Source organism: Trichosurus vulpecula, chromosome 1 (genome assembly GCF_011100635.1).
Source record: "Trichosurus vulpecula isolate mTriVul1 chromosome 1, mTriVul1.pri, whole genome shotgun sequence".
Classification (NCBI taxonomy): Eukaryota; Metazoa; Chordata; class Mammalia; order Diprotodontia; family Phalangeridae; genus Trichosurus; species Trichosurus vulpecula.
This window is the reverse complement of record NC_050573.1, coordinates 285,993,241-286,013,989: the sequence shown is the minus strand read 5'-3', so window position 1 is coordinate 286,013,989 and position 20,749 is coordinate 285,993,241. Positions and strand designations below refer to the sequence as shown.

At 37.9% G+C, this 20,749-nt stretch overlaps 1 protein-coding gene across 1 annotated transcript in view; it reads right to left on the bottom strand.

The window, feature by feature from the left end:
* The window catches only part of SULF1 (sulfatase 1), a 98,235-nt gene that overhangs the window by 62,638 nt on the left and 14,848 nt on the right, over positions 1-20,749 (bottom strand). Inside the window, exons 2-4 of the mRNA XM_036742137.1 lie at positions 19,918-20,157; positions 9,679-9,830; positions 6,584-6,753 (exon numbers count right to left, since the gene is read on the bottom strand). Of these exons, the coding sequence (XP_036598032.1) occupies positions 6,584-6,753; positions 9,679-9,830; positions 19,918-20,157 (562 nt within the window). The remainder of the gene's footprint in view (positions 1-6,583; positions 6,754-9,678; positions 9,831-19,917; positions 20,158-20,749) is intronic.

The window sequence follows — 20,749 nt, the reverse complement described above, 5'->3', positions numbered from 1 at the left end:
CTAGCGGTTTGCTGCTCCATCCTTTCTCTATGCATTTGTGCAAGGGATCATCTGGGTTAGGGATATATTCCCTCCTCAACTCTGCCACTCGAATTACTTTTTTGCTTCAAGATCCAGCTTGGGTGCCATTTTCTCTATGAGCCTTCCAGATTTCCATAACTGCAAGCCATCTCTTCCTCCTCAAATTTTCTTATAGTACTTTGAATCTCTGCTTTCCTCTACCACATTCTATGGTATACTAACATATCACTTGCCGTACATGTAGTAGACAAAATACCTTTTGCACATTAACTCTGTGAAGTATGAAATCTAAATATTATTATCCCTCTTTTCTAAAGGAGAAACTGAGGGTCAGAGAAATTGTGTCCTGCTCAGATAGATAACTAGGAAGTGTTGGAGCTACACTTGAACTCAGGACTCAAATCCAAGAATGGGAATCTTTGTACTATGCTCTGCTGCTCCACATGCTCATTCATTCAACAAGAAGCTACTAAGCGTCTACTTTGGGCCAGGTACTGTTCTAGGTGCTGGGAGTCCTGAAAGAAAAATGAGACAGTCCCTGTCTTCAAGGAACTTGCATTATATCTATACTTTAGGCCCTGTAGTAGACTGTAGGCTCCTTATATATTATTTGTCATTCTTGTATTTCCAATGCCCACCACAGCACTTTGAATACAGTAGGTACATAATAAATGTTTTTCAAATTGTGACATTTTAAATCTTAAATCAAGACAAGGCTTCCAAACAGTCCAGAGACTGGGAATTCAAAAGAGACATGTGGCTTAATGTTTTTTGTATACTTAGGAGTAAAAGGAGAGAGGGAGGCCAGAAAGCCTCTTGCACTGACAAGATATAACACGAGAGCAGAGGAGATTCCATCAAGTTTGGCCAGGTTCAATATGTATCATAGAATCAGAGATGTATTTTTATCTCAAATGATTAATTGAAAACTAAATATTACATGTCAATATACTTAATTATGCTTAATAACTATATTCAAATTACTTTCATTGCATTAAATATCAAGACAACTTTTCAGTTATTCATTCTCAGTCTTCATCTGGATCCTTTGTCTATTTATCCTCATTCACTTCTCTTATATGGTCATAATGTGTAGGATCAGAGGTAAAAGGGATGTTAGGGATTATATAGCCCAGTCTCTTCATTTTATAATTAGGGCAACTGAGACAAATTCAATGGCTAGTTACTTAGGCAGTGAGTGCATCTTTCCAGGGCAGTAGTGAAAGCCCAGGTTCATAACTAGGAGGAGATTAATGTTGGTAGGAAGAAACAGGAAATTCTGAAGAGCCTTAGAATAGCAAAATCTATAGCCAGATATGACATAATGCTTCAGCATCTGTTGGGTGCTTGGATGTGTGGTTTAATGTATGAGTTTCTAGAGTTGGCTTGGAAACCCAACTAATATATGACTTCTCCACTCAAAATCATTAATAAAATGGTAATGGGCATATTTCACTCAATTAATTAATGATTGAGACATAGCCACTATTCTCTTTGCATTCCAGTGTACACTGTCTGACCATGCCACTTCCCTGCTCAAAAACCATCAATGGCTACCTGTGTTATATAGAATAAAATATAAACTCCTTAGACCAGAACTTAACAATTTACAATCTGGGCCCAAATTCTTCCTTCACACAATTTACATTATAGCTAAACTGGACTGCCAGGGGTTTGCTGCTCCACCCTCCCTTTGCCCATTCCTACAATTAATGAATGAGACCATTCTGGTTATCCTTGTAATGCAGCTCTCTCTCACAGTGGATTGCCCTGGCTGGAATCACTTTGGGATTTGATTAAGTGACATGTTCTGTTAAAAGGAAGAAATCGCACATAGATATTGTCTTAGTGACACCTTAAACTCATATTATTTAAAAAGCCCCTAAAATGGTCTTGCTAAAGATTTAAGAAGATCTTCAATGAGCAAGAAAAAAATAATGATACTCTTGAAAGTCAGAAGCGGAATCTGGCAATGCCTGTTTAAATGACTCCATTACTAATTAAAAATCTAGTTAAAATTCTAGTTTCTTAGCAGCCCAAGCAATTTTCACTGATCTTAGAGTATTCTCAAAACAATTTGTTTTACTTTAACGAAAACAGATATTCACCATGTAACACTTTGGCACAGTGGGTGTTGGTTTCCTGAAATTGAACAAATATTGATAAGGGAGTTGGCAACTCCCTTTGGGTCCACTGAATTGGTGAATTCTTATTGTGCACTTGCTAAAACAGGGTAATGAATATAAAAGTGGGATCATGAGAAATTATTTTTCTTGACAAAATATCAGAGAAAGGGCTTGAAAGTCATTATTTTTTATCATTTGAGAGCATAGGACCATGATTTTAGAGATGAAAGGTAGCTTATGAGCATTCTAGTTCAAATTCATTTAACAGATGAGAAAACTGAGGGACAGAGAGATTAAGCAACTTGTTCAGTTCTTTTACATAGGCAGAGCAAGGTTTCAAACCCAGTGCTCACTCCAATCTCAGAGATCATTCCAATGTACTTAAAAAAAAGATCTACAAGAGATGGAAAAGCTGAGCAGCTAAAGAATGGGAATCCTAAGGGAAAGAATCCTTAAGTCTTTTTACTATGATCATTTCTAAGAGTTAATATTACTGTGATATAAACATACACATCATGATAGCTATTTTTCTTCTAAGGTCTGTGATTTGATCTCTCTCCCTCCCTGCCTCTTTCTCTCTCTCTCTCTCTCTCACACACACACACACACACACACACACACACACATATTATATACACACCAGCCTGGCAAAAGACTTTATGACTGATTCCTGAAGGCCAGGCTGGATCACTCCAGGGGGTTCACTACCATGTTAGTTGCCAGGTGATGAGTTTTTTCACCCACAGGAAATGATGAAGGCCGTCTATTAAGCCACAGAGGAGTTCAGATCTGTGTTATTGGAGGGAATACCTAAAGTCAAAAAGCATTTTATTAAGCATGTATTATTTGTCTGGCACTGTGCTAATGTGGAGGATACAAAGAAAGGCAAAAACATAGTCCCTATTATCAAGGAGCTAACAGTTGAATGGAGGAGACAACGTACAAACAATTATGTACAAACAAGATACACACACACACACACATATACTACACACACACATATATGCATGTATATATACTATATACAGACATATATAAATATACAGATAGCTGTATATATACTATGTACAAACAAGATATAGATACATGTACATATATTTGTACATATGTATATAAATACAAATGCATTTGTGAATATACACATATATTTGTATATATATCTATATTTGAATATGTATGCATACACAAATACATATCTATCTTGTTTACAAAAGTTATTTGCGTGTTGTCTCCTCTAATACAGATATACAGACAGATGTATATGTAGATATAGAAATATAATATAGACATATTTTGGGGTGTATATGTATACCCAATTTGCACATAGTTTTTGCATGTTGTGTCCTCATATATACACATATAGATACATGTGTATACTTGCACGTTTGTGTATATATATACACACAATAAATAACATACATATTTGTGTGTCTGTGTGTGTGTGTATATATATATATATATGTATATGTATATGTATGTATGTTTATGATTGCATGTTGTCTCTCCCCTTAGACTGTGAGCTCCATGACAGCAGGGACGATTTTTTGCCTTTCCTTTGTATCTCTAGTACTTAGTACAATGCCAGATACCTTAATAAGCGCTTAAATGCTTGTTCACTTCAGGTATTCCCTCCACTAATATAGATCTGAACTCCCCCAGGGCTTAGTAGATGGTCTTCATCATTTCCTGTGGCTGAAAAAACTCATCACCTGGCAACTACCTTGCTGCTAATCAAGTCCCCTGAAGTGAGCTAGCCTAGCCATCAGGTAAAAATCCTGTGTCATTCTCCAGGGTTGTCTACCTGAAGACTTTTCCAGCTACACAAGATCTGTCAGAACTTGTGCTCTGCTGCTCATAACCTTTGAGAATCCAGGGTCAGTCACCTCCATACTACAATAGGGCATTGGGGGAGCACTTTAGGGGGAGACATGGCTATTACCACATTAATCTTTTCTTAGTGTCAACAAGATATAAATCAATGTAACATTTGAACTAGTAGATCTATCAGTAAAGGAATATATGATCCTCTAGGAACAGCACTGAACAGGTGTGTCCCACTTTAAGAAACCTGGATGTGTAAAAATCCAAAATGAATGGGCAATTCCTCACATTCCAAAAAAGATTGCTTGCCTTACAAAAGGCTTCTCCACAGGGTTGCTTTGACTAGGGAGCCCCTGTGGTGAATGTAATGCATCACTTAATTAAAATAAAAAAAATACTTAAACAATTTCATAGGAAAACTCTTAATGCATAATGTGACATACCAGCAAATGATAAAGGAATGCAATGTCTTCAAGTAAGAAAAGAAGTCATAAAATACTAAACGCATAGCCTTAATGCAGGTCACACAAGCTAAAAAATGTGAGCAAAGATGGGGAAAAGGTAGTCCCTGAGGAGAGGCAGCATTACTCTCTAAACTTCACTCCAAACAATCCAGCTATGGCCTGCTCCCCCCTCCCCTTGTAACTTAAAGCATTAATGACTAATAAATCACTTAACAATGATCAATTACTAATAATAATCTACAAATTAAGAACACAAAATAACAAAGAGATACAAAGACTGACAAAGCAGAGTGCTAATAGAAAGCACTCTGTTTTCTCTCTGAGATATTTCTGTCTGGGGTATTAAGTGGAAATCAGGGCAGGCATCCAAGAGCTTGTTCATTAGTTAATAAACTGTGGACATTTAGGAAGACCGGTCATAGTGAGGATTTTTTTTAACTTAGGTAAAAGTTGGTGGGGGGCTCAGAATCTGGTAGTGATAACTTGAGGGTCGTCATGCTACAAGGCAGGATGGGCCAGCAGAGGTCTATGAGGTGAGAAACAGAAACGGCAAAGTAGGAAGGAATAATGTTTCCCCATTCTTAGCCATCAGCACCTGGGGACAAAGCTTCTTATGCTCTGTACTGATTATAAATCTAAGGAAAACAACATCCATTCTTCAGGTATCTTGTACTGATTACATACTATGTGCAATATATTCCCAGTCTGTATACTCACCCCAAACTATAAGGGCCATCAGTAAAAAAATATGACTAGATTGAAGATTGCATGTCACTAACAAGAAAGAAAATGTGCCAAATAGCATAAGTATAGAAATGTCTGTGCTCCCAAGAAAGTTGTTCCTTTCCATCAACTAGTCAGCAAATTTAGATTTGGATCAAAGACTCTTCACCTAAGGGCAGAGGAAAGATGTTTGGATAGTACAACTCTTTGGTACATTTTGCCCAACCACTCCTACCTTCTATAAAAAAGGGAGGCAACATGTTAAGAATGCAAAGAACACTGGCTATGTAGCATAGAGGTCTGAGTTCATTTTCCCTAGTTAAACAACCAATTATGTTAGTTGTTGGGGATACAAATAATGAAACAATCCCTGCTCTTGGTTAGCTGGCCAAGTAACTTATCTTCCCTGAGACTCAGTTTCCTCAGCTGCAAAATAGTATCAGAATAGTTCAGAGAAGGCAGCTAGGTGGTGCAATGGATAGAGCACTGGGTTTGGAATCAGGAAGACCCACCTTTATGAGTTCAAATCTGGCCTTAGACACTTATTAACTGTGTAACCCTGGGCAAGCCACTTGTTTGCCTCAGTTTCCTTATCTGCAAAATGAGCTGGAGAAGGGAATGGCAAGCCACTCCAGTATCTTTGTCAAGAAAACTCCAGATGGGGACAAAAAGAGTTAGATATGACTGGTGACTGAACAATGACCATGAAGTGGAGTGTACACTTCACTTGGGCAGGTCACTTACCTGTCCCTTCCAGCTATGATCCCATAATCCTTACACTACCTATCTCACAAGGCTGTTGTGAGGAAAGTATTGTGCAAACCATAAAATTCTGTGTGGATGGTGTTATCATCATCATCACAATTATTTTAAAAGAAATAACTTCTTATTTCAAAACCATGTTCCCCTCTCTAATTACCCTTCCCCTCCAACACCTTTCCCAAACCCCAAGAGCTTTAAGGGCAACAAACTCAAATTGAATAGTTGCAGCCAAGCTGTCTAAGTATTTACCTAAAATAATACACATTCACATAATCATATCCAGGTAAGGTCTGCTGTTGTGAGAAGCATAGCCACCTCGATTTTGTTTAATGCCTCTATGAACAAGAACATGGAGATGAATCCTTAATAGCCCATGAAACATCTTTGGAACTCTTTGAGCTTTCTCATCCATAACATGTAGTTAGACTGAGATATTGGAACTACTCCTCATAATTACAATACTACATGTGACCCTTTAATTCTGTTCCAGGTTGCTAGGTCCTATTTATTTGGGCCCAGTTCAATTTTCCTCCCATGGTTAAGCCCTGCATTCCCACCCCATTAACCTGCAATGCAGAAAGGAACCTGGAGGGGGTGGGGGTTGGGAAGAGGTGAAGCAATGGAAAGTGTCCTGATTTGTCAGAACCCAGATTTTATTTTACTTACATGTGCTGGGAAGCATTTGGATAGAGGTCTGAGAACTGTGGTGCTGAATCCTCAGGGCCATGGGGTGCAGCATGGCTGATGACCATCATTATGGGCCTATGGGGATACATTCTCTTAGACATTTTGAAGTAATTAATGCTCTCGTTAGTGATTAAGTCTGTGAAGTAGTCCTGAAACATACATTGGACACAAAACAGAAATTACAAAAAGGGTGACATCGGGCACATCACACTCTCCTTCTGACTTCCTCAGAAGAAATTCTGTCAATGAATTACAATCTAAAGGAAGAAATGCAAACAAGCCTCCTGGGGAAGTAGCTGTTCTTCCAGAACAGACACTTGCCATTTGGTCAACTTATGTGGAAAACTGCTAGAGAAGGACATCCATGTGTGAACGAGTACATAATACGCCCTTACTTAGGCACACATACACAATACAGATACAATCATTTTTATCCCCTACAGAGACATACAACTTAGATATCAGAAAAGAAAAGGAAAAAAAGGTCGTGTTTACCTAAGATAGTTATCAGAATTGGCAACACAAATGTTTTTAGCTATGAAACACCGGATACATATTTCATTCTTGTGTTTCGTTGATGTAATAATTTGACAAGTAATTAACTGCGCCAAGTGTAGGAAACCACCCACATCCAGTACTAACTCACATTTGCAGAACCTTTCCCCCCGCCCCGCCAAAGAGAGAATTTTCCTTCCTTCGGACTAATCTCAAATCTCTGGGAGTAACACAGTAGTCACTGTTCCAAAATGGCTGGCAAAATACAGGTGCCCAGGGAAAAAACTATGATGTGTATACATATATATGTATACACGTATATACATATATGTATATATATATATATATATATAAAATCAATCAGTGGATTAATACTGAAACCTTTACATGCATTAGAATGTGGCTGATTCCTGCTGATCCTGCCCTTTTAATTGCCCAGTTAAAGCAGGACAGCTGCCAGAAGCAGAGCTGCTACTTGTTAATAAAATGGCTCAACCCAGAGCCAGGGTGGCTAATGAAATTCTACAAGGAAGAAAGAGGAAATGAAATCAAAAAGAGAAAGAAGAAAAGATGGAAACTTAAATTAAACCACCTGCCTCCCCTAGGTCAACATGACTGGCCTGGAGGGCTCTGGTGTCAGCTTCATTGAGAAAGTGCCCGGACCATGTTCACAATTTCAAACACTTCCAGGCATGACTAATCACATGTTGTGGATTCAAGGTTCTGAACAGCTGCAAAAGCAGTGCCTGAGGGGGCAGTATCTGAGTCACATGTCAGCACAGGGACAGGCCAACCAGCTGTGCTCTTCCTCACTCTCTGCCATTCTCATTCCTTCCCTGGAACAGTCTTATTTGACACAGTAGTCTTTGACATTTAATCTGCTTCAATAATGAGAAAAAGATGCTAATTTAATATTTTGGGGGAAGTAGTGATTACCTTGTACTCTTCAGAACAACAGGGAGGTAAAGGTTAATAACTTGAGCAATGAATGTGAAAAACACTCCCATGGATAATAAATACAAGGGTATAGATTAATGGACTTAGTTCCAGTACTATCTGAGTCCTAATTGTGTCAGTAGTTAGATGCGTCACCTTGGGAAGCCAATTCCCTCTCTCTGGGTCTCAGTTTCCTCGATTGTAAAATGAGGGGCTTGAACTAAGTAATCTCTAAGGTCCTTTCTAGCTCTAAAATTCTATAACTATAAAAAGAACTGAACATTCAGTTCACATCGTTTTGGGGGTTCAAAAAATTATAAAAGATACAATGTAACATAAATTCATCTACATTCAAATAGGTAAATTCTAAAATATGGCAATAAGCATGAAATAAATCAAGTGGCCCAGACCTTCTCATTCTAGTGCATTTTTATTTTCTCTTGAGAATTCAGAATTCAGGTTATTTTTGATATTTGAGGACACAATGTGGTCAATTGGAATGGGTGCTGGATTTGGTGAGAATATAGATACAAATCTTTGCTCTGACACTGTGTGACTTTGGGTAAGTCCCTTACCCCTTTGGGTTCATTTGTAAAAGGAGGAGGGTGGTCCACATCACCTACAGGATCTCTTGTAGCTCTAAATGCTAGATGCAGCAATATTTGACCAAATCCCCCTGCCCAAAACAAAACAAACAAAACTCAGTGAAGAAGAAAATGGTCAAGACTAGGAGGGCAAAGGGGGTTCAATGGCAAATGTGGTTGAATCCAATTACAATTCTGAAGGTTAGGTTCAAATATTTCTCCCTTGATTTTCAAGGGTGACCATTTCACCTTTATATGGGGCAGCAAACTAAGAATTGTCATTGCAAAATTGCAGGTCAGATCTCACATTCAAATGTGTAAGCTCAAATATATTTATTGTCATTGATGAGTCTCATAATACATTCCTTTCTGGCACCTTGGAAATTCCAGAATTGGCTTGTAGTAATGAATACTGTGCAATGCTTGCAAAGCATAGGTCCTCCTGTATAACACAAGCCAAAACAGGGAGGGCAGATTTCCAGCCCTTGATTGTTTTACATCTCTGTCCCCCTTCTGCCACTAGCAAGTTATAAGACCACAGGCAAGTTAGTCAACTTCTCTGAGCCTCAGTTCACTTATCTTTGAAATGGGGATAATAATACTTCTATTATCTTGGCGAGATAATGAATGTGATGGGTTTTGTTAACCTTAAAAGTGTTCTATATGCAAAGTGTTACTTTATTTTATTAATCTCCTTTCCAATTCAGATCTCATAGACAAAATTCCTTTGCAATAAATAGCTCAAGTAAGCTGCTATTTATGCAGAAAAAGTCCACTACAGAATAAAATGAATAACCATGGAAAAATTAATTGTCAGTACTTTTTGTTATTATCAAAGATTTATTTCTCCTAATCAAAAAAAGAAAAAAAAACTTGGGAAACTAGTGTTCCTTGGAGCTTTTTTCCTACCTATATTTCAAAATAATCTTAAAATGATTAAATTTCACTATGAGGAAACAAATACAATATAGGTGGGGTAAACTCTTTGAAAATGCTTCTCTCTCTCTCCCCTATTAAGAATGAGATAATTGATGTTGTGTCATAGGGTCTGGAAATTACCTTGGCATAATCAAATCCATGCTTCTCTTTGATGCCATTGCGACAAACAGTGTAATTATAGAAACGAGAATTCTTGATTAATCCAAGCCACTCTCGCCACCCAGGAGGGATGTAGCTGCCATTATATTCATTGAGGTATTTTCCAAAGAAAGCTGCAATGTAGAGGGGTGGGGAGAAATGTGAATTTTTTTCACATGGAATTACCAGTCCCACAAAGGAAAATCAATATGAAATTATAATTTTATTAAGAAATGGCAAGAAATAGCAGATTTTATGTTAACGTGACATAGCAAAATAATATTACAATTGCAAATACTTTGAAAGACTGAGAATGCAACAGTCATTTTCCTATTGGAAAAATGAAGAAAGCACTCAGTGCTAGGCCTCATATTGGTATAATTAAATTCACAGCTCCCTAACTGAGCTACTACTATTTTAAAGCAGCAAAATTTTACTAGAACCAATTTAAGAGGTGCCCTGCCTAAGTTGAAGTAACATACAGCAATTATACTCAGAAAGACAATTTGACTTCAATGATACATTTCTTGACAAAGACCTTAAAGACCTCCCTCTCTCCCTCTCTACTTCATCCATTCAACATTTATTAAGCTCCTACCATGTATGAGGTACTGTGGGATGAATAAGCTACATTGTCTTCCCTTAATGTCAGTATGATATGTTTATGTATGGGGGGGTACTAAGCATGTAAACAACTATTTGTTCTATAAAATGGAGTATGGTGACAGAAGAGATCTACAAAATGCTATTGGGGTTCAAAGGACAGATAGAGAACACATAGTTTGGGGGAGGGGATCAGGAAAGGATTCATGAGAGAGGGGGCTTTTGAGATAATCTTGAAAGATGGGTAGGATTTTTGATAAATGGAGGTGGGAAGAGCAGGAAACAGCATGAATATGGGTGTAGTAACAAGAAAGAAATAAAGTAAAACCTGTTTTATAAGAAAGTAAGATAAAACGATTATCGAAAGATAAGTGTGTGCTGAGAGACAGCATCATGGAGAGGATAGATACCCTGAGTCAGGAAGAAATGGGTTCAAGTCCTGTCACTGGCACACACTGGCCATGTGAACCTAGGAAAGTCAATTAACTTCTTAGTGGCAGTGAGGCAGTTAGAGGGTGCAGTGGATAGGACACTAGGTGTAGAGTCAGGAAGACCTGAGTTCAAATCCAACCTCATATACTTACTAGCTGTGTAACCCTGGGCAAGTCACTTAACCTCTGTTTGCCTCAGTTTCTTCAAATAAGAATGGCATCTAACTTGCAAAATTGTCGTGAGGATTAAATGAGATAATATTTGTAAAGTGCTTAGCATAGTAGGCATTTTATAAATGCTTATTCCCTTCTCCCTTCTCCTTTTCCCTTGCTTTCCTAGGCAACTCTTTATGTGCTTTAGGTGCTGATCTCCATTGGTAGAGGGGATATTTTCATCAGTAAATGTTAGACTGGAAATTATGGTTCTTTTAAGAAAATATCAAGAAAGCATTCAATACACCAGGGGTATGGTGCTAGTTGGCTAGCCTAGTTTGGGCAAGACAATCTATAATTTTAACTCTTCAATGTCAGAAGACATAGGTCCTTCAGGGGATATAGACTTTTGTCCACACAGCTAGCATGAGATACCAAGCAACCAGGGGTCAGAGGTAGGAGGGTGGGGTCTGGGTTTCAGAAAAATAAGATGCCATTTTGATGTCAATAGGATTTGTGGGGCAAGATGGAAAACAATTACCAAGGTCAGACAAAATTTCAAGAAATCTGGTCTCTAAAAAGGTTTGTGCTTTTACAAAGAAGTCATTTATTCTATAAGCATTTATTTAGCACCTACTACATACCAGTCAATGTAATAGGTATAATACATAATAAAATATGTAATAATATATTATATGTAGCATAATATATAATATATTATATATATAGCATATAATGATAAATATAGAAAACACATACAAAAATGAAAGAGCCCCTGTCCTCAAAGAGCTTACATTTTAATGGGGGGAAGGTGAAGAAAGAAAATAACATGTGCCCACAAAGTTAATACAAAATATTTGGTGTTGGAAAAAGGCATCAAAAATTGGAGAAGCTTCTGATAGGAGATGAAATTTGGTCTAAGTTTTGAAGGAAGCTACAGTTTCTGGAGGGAGTATACGCCAGGTATGGAGGACAGTCTGTGCAAAAGCACAAACTCTGTATAGAAGGAACAGCAAATAGGCCAGTTTGGCTGGAATATAGAGTGCATAAAGGGTAGCAATGTGTAATAAGCTAGGAAAGAATGGAGCCAGATTGTTAAGGGTTTTCAAAGTCACACAAAAGAGTTGGTATTTTATCCTGGAAGCAACAGACAGTCACTGAGGCTTCTTGGGAAGAGTTAGGGGGTTACATGGTTAGAACTGCATTTTTGGAATATCAACATGGCAGTTGTGTGGATGGTTTAGAGAGGAGAGACACTGGAATGAGGAGACTATGGAGTTATTGCAATAGGTCAGATGAGAGGTTATAAGGCCATGAATTTCAGTGGTGACTGTGTGAGTGGAAAAGGATAGATGTGAGATATTATGGAGGTAAAATTCACAAGACTTGGTGACTGACTGGATATGATGGATGAATGAGAGGGAAGAGGCAAGACAGCCTCTGAGTTTTGAAGGTGGGTGCTGGAAGGATGATAGTGTCCTTAACAGAATTAAATGAGCTGCAAAGATGGAAGAGCTTTGAGGAAATGATGGTTTCTTCTATGGACTGTTAAGATTTGGTGGTATGGGACTGAAATTCAGGACAGAGATCGGGGCTTAATAAATAGATATGGCCATGGTCTTTGTGGAGACAATAGTAAAGCTAGTGGGTGCATAAGAGATCCCCAAGAAAAACAGATTAGCTGTAAAAGGTAAATGGGCCCAAGACAGAGCCCTGGGGGTACAACCATGAATAGGAAAGGCAGGTATGTTGATGATCCAATAAAGGGGTGAGGTAGTAGGTAAACCAGATGAGAGAAATGTCTTGAAAACCCAGGGAGAACAGTGTGTCCGAGTAAAGGGGGAGGTCAAATGCTACAGAGCTGCCAAAAGGATGAAGATGGTTAAAGATATAATTTGATTCAACTAAAAAAGTGAGCACACTGATGTTTTTTAGCTTTGGTCCATTGTGCCAGCTACCCTCCTTGTTCTGAATAAGTTTCAGCTGTGGACAGCTCCCAGCTTTTGCTAGGGTCCTCTGCATGCAAAACATCCATGTCTGAGAGGTGAAATATTAATTTGGCAGTCACCTCCACCGTACAGAACCCCAAGCTTGCAAGACATTTCCTGATCTCTCCGGTTAAGTCATTGATGTTGTCTTCTTCAGGAAATTACTTTGTGTAAGTTTGTATATACTCTGTATTTACTTAACACACTGTATTCTCTGAATAGAATGTAATGTTTTTACTGCTGTAACACCAAATGCCTAGTGCAGAGTGGAGGCTTAATAAATGTTTTTTAATTTAATACATTAATTCACTCCATAAATAGTTGTTAAATTTCTGGTTAAATTTGACAATCTTGGTGAATCTGGGTGGTCTGGTTAATTAAGTATTTTGTTAATAGTTGCTACAAATAAAATTTATAGACAGGATGCTTTCTGAGATCTGTATGATGCAAGAATTTCTCATACTGAAGAAATTACACTTTTTTTGCTGTTCTGACTGATTAATATAATTTACCATAATCCAGATTTCCATTTATTGCTAGCATCAAATCTTGACTCTGATTTTAAGTTCAATGGTGTTAAAAGAGGGTGATGAAAAAAGGGTAAATGAAACACTGGATGCATATGATTGTATCCTCATAATAAGACAGGCTCTTGAGTCAGATATTGTTCAGTACTTAATTCCCAAATTGCTGAAGAACAGAGAAATATATATAAAAAGAACAGAGTAGCTCTCTCCATCTTCCCACCCAGCCCCAATACGCATACACTTCATTTCATGAGGAGCACAAGGAGCAAAAGATATTTTTACATTTCATACCAAATGCAGTTTTAGTCTGAGACACAGGCAGAAATTTCAGGCCATGTGCAGAAACAGCTATCAAAGATCTCTCCTCTTATATCATCTAAGCTACAGTGCCAGCCACACTAAAAGGGACTTCAGGACAATTCTCTGAGGTGCCTTCTATTCTACTTTATCTCAATTCGCTGAAACATATCTCCAGGGAAGATAGTTCATTCTCTTGAAATGATGATTTAACTGTCTAACAGATCTTAATGCAAGGAGATTCTTTTACATTTGGCTGACATTTTCTTTGGTTAATTCCACCCCATTACTCTTAGCTACATTCTTAATGTAGCAATACAAAATAATTCCTCTTTTTCCTTACTGTTTTTTCCCATTTAGGTATCTTAGGCTTTTTAACCAACACTACTTTAGTATCCTTAATTATAAAAACCTAGTCTTTTTAGCTCATCCCATACAAATTATTTCTTAAGCCCCTAAGTGATCCTTGAACTTTGCCTCTAAACTCCTAGTTTTCCTACATATTTCTACTAATGAAGTATTTTAAAATAATGAACTGTGCATTCTGGATATAGTCTCACCAAACATCTTTGGAGAGATTTTTACTTCTATATATTATTACACTGCACCAGTATACTTTCAGCCTAAAATCAATGTTGGCTTTCTTGAAATAGGATGCTGTGGGCAAATTTGTAACAGCCATTTGGCATTTTTAACATTACAATTTCCTTGGCTGGTATCTGAAATTGATTATCTGGGTTTCTAGCTATTTTTCTACAGATGCACTGGGTGTGTAAATTTCTCTTGAAGATGAATTTCATTTTCCCATCTATACTGTCAAGCTTTCTGGGTATGTTTTAGAAATGGTCTGCTTTATGTGGTATTAGAAATTCATGCTGGGGCAGCTAGGTGGTGCAGTGAGTAGAGCATGGGCCCTGGAGTCAGGAGGACCTGAGTTCAAATCAGACCTCAGACACTTGACACATGTACTAGCTGTGTGACCTTGGGCAAATCACTTAACCCCAATTGCCCTGCCATAAAGCAAAAAAAAAAGAAAGAAAGAAATTCACCCTAATTTACTACTCGAAAATTTCATTAGTATGTTCTTTTTTCACCCTTCCATATCATTGTTTCTTCTGGTGTGCTATTACATGGTTCCCTTCAAAAAGAGGTTGCAAGATTGGAGTTGCTAGGTGGAGTGCTAAAGATGTGGAGGAGAGATGATTATAATTATTATTGTGTTAGAACAGTTTCTTATGAACTAGCTGTGAAACTCTAGTTAAGTCACTTGACCTCAAGGAATCTGGTTCTTCACACGTTAAATGATGGGTTTGGAAGAGACTGATCCTAAGGTACCTTGAGATCTTTAATTCTACTTAGCCCTGCTGGTGGCAGGGCCAGGATAGGAACCCAAGTATCTTGACTTCACTTACTAAGACATAGAATTCTCTTGTACCCCAAACTGTTTTCTCATAAAGTTAGACACGCTATTATTTTTTCCCTTCCATTGAAAAATCTAAGCATTTTTAAAGTTTTGTTATCCAAGAACAATTTGTAAACATTCATGGTATTACTAAACCAATCATAGATCTTGGCTCAATAAATCATTTTATGTGGTAGCAGATAGGACATTGTATTAATTCAATTAATTTTCTGTAATTCCTCTGGATATTTCCCAAATGAGCCTATTTAATAATTCGTCTCTTGGTCTTTGTTCTTATACAATTTTAATGTTTCATTATGCCTTCTCCTAGATGTCTATTTGTATGTTTTATACTTCTCTACTAATTTGGGCAATATACTTAATTTTAACTCCAATTTGCCAAATAACTCATTCATCTTTTTAAGAAAATAACTTTTTCTAAACTCAGGTTTCTCAGGAATAATAACAGTTGCTGGTGCAACACATGGTCACGAAATCTTTTAATTTCCTAAGATGCTCATCCCTCAGATCTGATGATTTGTATATTTTCAAATGGGGTTCTGGTAGATAAATATTATTCCTCAAATAGCTCACTATTTACTAAGTGTCTGGGCCACTTTAACATTTCTTTTCAGTAAAGCTGGACTTTGACAAAGTGGATCTAAATTGCTGCCTTTTTACAGTCTTTAAATTTTAATTCCACTCTTATTTATTAATGTACTTTCCCCCAACTGCATATTATACCTTTATTTCTTTATTGCTGCTTTTCCAACTACTTGGGAAACAATTTTCCTTAAAGAATATCTTTTATTTTGGAAGAAAGATCCCAATTTTTTGTTAACTGGTACAGAGTATCATTATCACTCTGGGGACATTTAACACTTACCTCATCTAAACAGAGTACCTTAAAGGGGGACCAAAGGCATGAGTCTCCAGAAGGTGCTATCAGATGGAGTCGGCTCTCTTAGATCTACTCAAGGACAGATCTGTCTGAATCCAAATCTGTGTGTTTGGGCAAGAGCACTGAATTCTTCTAAGTGTCATTTGACAAAATCCAGTCATTCAAACTATTCTTTGATTTAGTCCTTTTTTCATTTGCTAAACATTTACTTTTCAAACAGCACCTACTATGTTCATGACAACAGAATTACAAAGATGAAAAATGGCACAATCTTTGCCCTCATGAGGCTTGCAGTCTATCTGGGGATGTGCATGTGCACAAGGCAGTATAATACAGGGTAGAATGTGTTAGGAGCCTCCTATCATCCCTAAGACCAGATAGAAATCCCACTGTATGTTATTTAAAGCTCTTAACAATGCCTTATTCCTACTTTTCTGATATCCTTACACATTACTCCTGTCTTGACTCTCTACAATTTATACATAACTTGCTTGTTGATCCTCTCCCAAGATTCTCCATTTCCTGTGTCTTTGCCTTTGTATTGGCTGTCCCTCATGCCTAAAATGTCCTCTCTGACTCTTTTAGAGAACTCCCAACTTCCTTCAAAACTTACATCAAGCACATTTTCTAATAAGAACATTCATTCAGTCCTTTAAGGTTCACCAAGCACTTTACATATCTTATCACATTTGATCTTCACAATCCATCTGTGAAGTTGGTGCTAATCATTACCTCCATTTTACGCATGACACAACTGGGGCTAAGAGAGGTTAAGTGACTTACTAAGGAACACTCAACTATCTGAGGCAGGATTCCAACTTGTCTTCTTTGGTACAGGTCCAGCACTCCATCCACTAAGCCACTCTATCCAACTGACCACGCTGCAACTATAGGACACCTTTCCACATTCCTTATAGCTATTAGTGTCTTCCCTTTCCAAACTCATTGTATTGATTTTGTAAATATTCTTTGTATATGTGTGTCTTATATATGTATATGTGTATGTATGTATATGTGTGTGTGTATATATATATGTATGTATACACACACACACACACACACACACACATAGACAACGATTCTGGATTTCACGGGAGGGTGTCAGAATCATCAGGGTCTTACCTGCTGGCTATTCTATGCCACCAGAGGCCATATTATAAACTTATTACATAATTAAAAGGTACTGATTTAACTATATGTTTTCCATCAAGAGATATAAAATTTGGTGCCTGGAGGCAGGACTAGGTTGTTAAGGATCTGATTTTGACTTTGCCATATACACACATACATATGTGTGTGTGTGTGTGTGTGTGTGTGTGTGTGTGTGTGTGTGTGTGTGTAATCTCCCCTGTTTGAATGTAAGCTCCTTGAGGGCAGGAGCAATTTCACTTTTGTCTTTTTACCTCCATCGCTTGACACAGTACCTAAGCACACCAAAGGAACTGAAAGAATAGCATTGATTGATTGGTTGATTGTAGCAAAGGTAAGAGACTAACAAAGTGCTCTAGCAAAATTTGAGGAAGGGCTCATTTTAGTTGAGAGAAATTAGGAATGTTTATATATATATATATATGTATGTATATATATATATATATATGTATAAACTTAACAAACTATAAGTTTAATACACAACTTAAAAATAACTTTTACAAGGAAAACTTGCTAAGATAGTACCTGAGCTAAGCTTCGAAAGATATCAATAGGTGAAAATAAAAGGCATGTGTTTTAGGCATAGTAGGGGCAATCTTGCAATCTGCCCAAATGAATTTTCAAAGCTTCTAAAAGGAGGAGTCCTATCATATTTAATCTTCAAGTCAAAAAGCCCAATTAGCAGCCCCAGATTTTTCAATCAACTGTTGGTGAGGTATGGATGGAAAGGGAATGTCTGTCTCTGCATGTCTGAATGGGTGGAGGAGTAATGATGGCATGCAGCTGAAGAAGAAAGTTGGCATAAAGTAACTTTTCAAAAGGACCAGCTGGCATGTGAAACATAAATGTACATATCATCACTGGCTGCAAATATTTTCCTCACTTCTGAATTTCCCCTGCTCTACTACTACAATTAGGATGTTCGTAACTCATCAGAACTACTCTCATGCATGTCATCTACCAACTTATGCCCCTTTTTGTTGATCCCCTTGACCTTTCTCTTCTCATCCTAGGAATTTTATGTAGGTTGAGGTACAGATTTTCCCCAGTGGATGCCAACATTCAAACCAGAAACCACTTCAGCTACCCTGGTGGAATGTGTCATGTCTTGGCAAGAGCTGTTTCATCCATACCTCTGGTTTCAGATGCATATGGTACCCCTTGGGGGGTGGGGAGTCAAACCATAGACAGTGATTCTGGATTACATGTGAGGATGTCAGAATCATCGAGGTCTTAGCTGTTGGCGCTGTCTTTGTGTGTTGGCAATCAAAATGGGCTCTTAGCACTCAGTTCAACCAAGTACCCTTGAAGAGTTTGGTCTTTGTTTCCTTGATTAGATTGGGAGTCCTTGGTGACCTCTTTGCCTCAGGGAAGGGCCTAGTTTACATGGATTTGAGTGGCATGTTTGGGACATCACAGGCTTTTAGACCACGTGGGTTTAAGTTGCCTCTTTGTGATGATTTTAGGTCATGTGGGTGAGTCTCATGTGTGACTCACCCTTGACCCTGAAAAAGATATGAAACCCGGGGTTGGCTTTCTCTTTTTTGGAGCTCTGACCCACAAGCAGTGGTGGTATGCGTGACTCTGGGCCAGCCCTTGTTATGAGCTCCTGGGCTGAACTTAGATGTTGGTAACTATGCTTTGTATTGGGTCTGTCTGTTGATGTTTGTAATTTATTTGTATTTGCTCTGAAGTTCAGGTGCTGGCTTTTTCCCCTGAACTAAGTGAATGGTATTTGTATGCTGAATTAAAGTAAGCCTGTTAACTCCTTAACGTTGCTTTCCTGAGTAAAGCAGATCAAAAGAACCTTGGCTTTTGCAGGGTTCTATAAGCTGATTCTTGTTGGTTTTACGCTCCCCACAGCAGCTGCCAGCCAGATTGTTGAAACACTATGCTACCAAAGGCCATATTGTAAGCTTATTACCTAATTAAAAGGTACTGATTTAACTATACACTTTCCATCAAGAGATATAACATTTGGTGCCTAGAGGCAGGACTAGGTTGTTAAGGATCTGATTTTGACTCTGCCATTGAGCAGGTCATCATTTTTGAAAGTTTCCCCTTCAGCTATAAAATGTGAAAAGAAATCTTGCCGTCTACTAATCCCTCAGGGATGTTTGATGGATTTGCAAATTGCATTTAAGTCCTTGGCTAAAAGGGGCCATAAATTTAAGATTACTAATATGAGCAAACACACTTAGGATAAGACCCCAGGTATAACCTTCCCTCTTTCCTATTGTGGAAAGATCACTTTGTCAATGTTCTTGGGATTCATTTCCATTGTGAACATATGTCTAATAAGAATTGTCAATGACAATTCCGGCATCATCGTAATCAACATCATTGCTCATAAATATAACATATTAAGTGCTGACAGATTATATGGCCCAAGATCCCATGGGGAAAGATCCACAAAAGATATCTTCCTAGGATATTCTTTTACATCGATCTATGATTAAGGGACAGTGCTAGATGATTCAATTCTATTCAATCCAACAATGTTTATTTTATGACCCACATGCACTAGGCACAAGACTAGGTTATAAAAATATAAAGAAAAATTTAAATGGTCCAATCCCTCAAGAAGTTTACATCCTGGGGGTAGGGAGATACAACGCAGACATATGTAAGTAAGTTCAAGTTACAGACAAAATAATGCCATTTCAACAGGTAGAGAGAAAGCTAACAGCTGAAGGGATCAGGAAAATAGCTAATGAAAAATTAAACAATTTCCATTACACACTGAGTCCCAAAGGCCACTGTCGCTTACCTGTTCTGTATCCGGTGTTGTTGAGATACACAGCAAATGTGCGTGGTTCATGCATTGCCTGCCAGGAAGGGGAGGAACAGTTCTCATTGTTGGTGTACACATTGTGGTTGTGGACATACTTCCCTGTGAGCATAGAGGACCGAGAGGGGCAGCACATGGGGGTGGTAACAAAGGCATTAATAAAAGTGGCTCCCCCACGCTCCATGATTTTTCTTGTTTTATTCATCACTTGCAAGGATCCTGCAAGACACAAAAGAATCCAGGGTGGGTGAGCAAAGATAGCTTAAAACCCATTTTTGGGTTAATGGTTCTTTCCCCCTGATTCATTAATTCTTTCCCTGGTTTGAATGAGCCTATAATTTGATCAGCCCTCATTTCTAGCACAAAATTAAACATTTCATATCCGGCCATCTGAGGTATTTTGCAGAGTAATAAGCACATTTCAGCCTTTCTCTTCCTTAGTCACAAAGGAAAAATGCAGGCTAATCTGATAATTAAAGCTAGAATTTTTGATATGGAGCAGATTCAAAAGCCAGCAGTCCTTTGAAGATTACCTTCCAACAATAGAATAGCCAAGCACCAAAAAGCCCCTCTCCCAAAACACAAGCAAAATGTTGTTGTTCTCAGGATTACCAGTCATAGGCCATATTAGCTTTTTGAGAAAATAAAAATGTTTTCTTTAATTAAAAAAATGAATCCTCTCACCAGAATTACCTCCACTGTAATGACAAAACTCTTTTTAATTAAACTGGAGCTTTTCTCCAAGTTGTATAGCAGGGAAACTCTACCAATTTAGGTTTTAATAAATATAGATGTGATTCCCTGGGTAAAA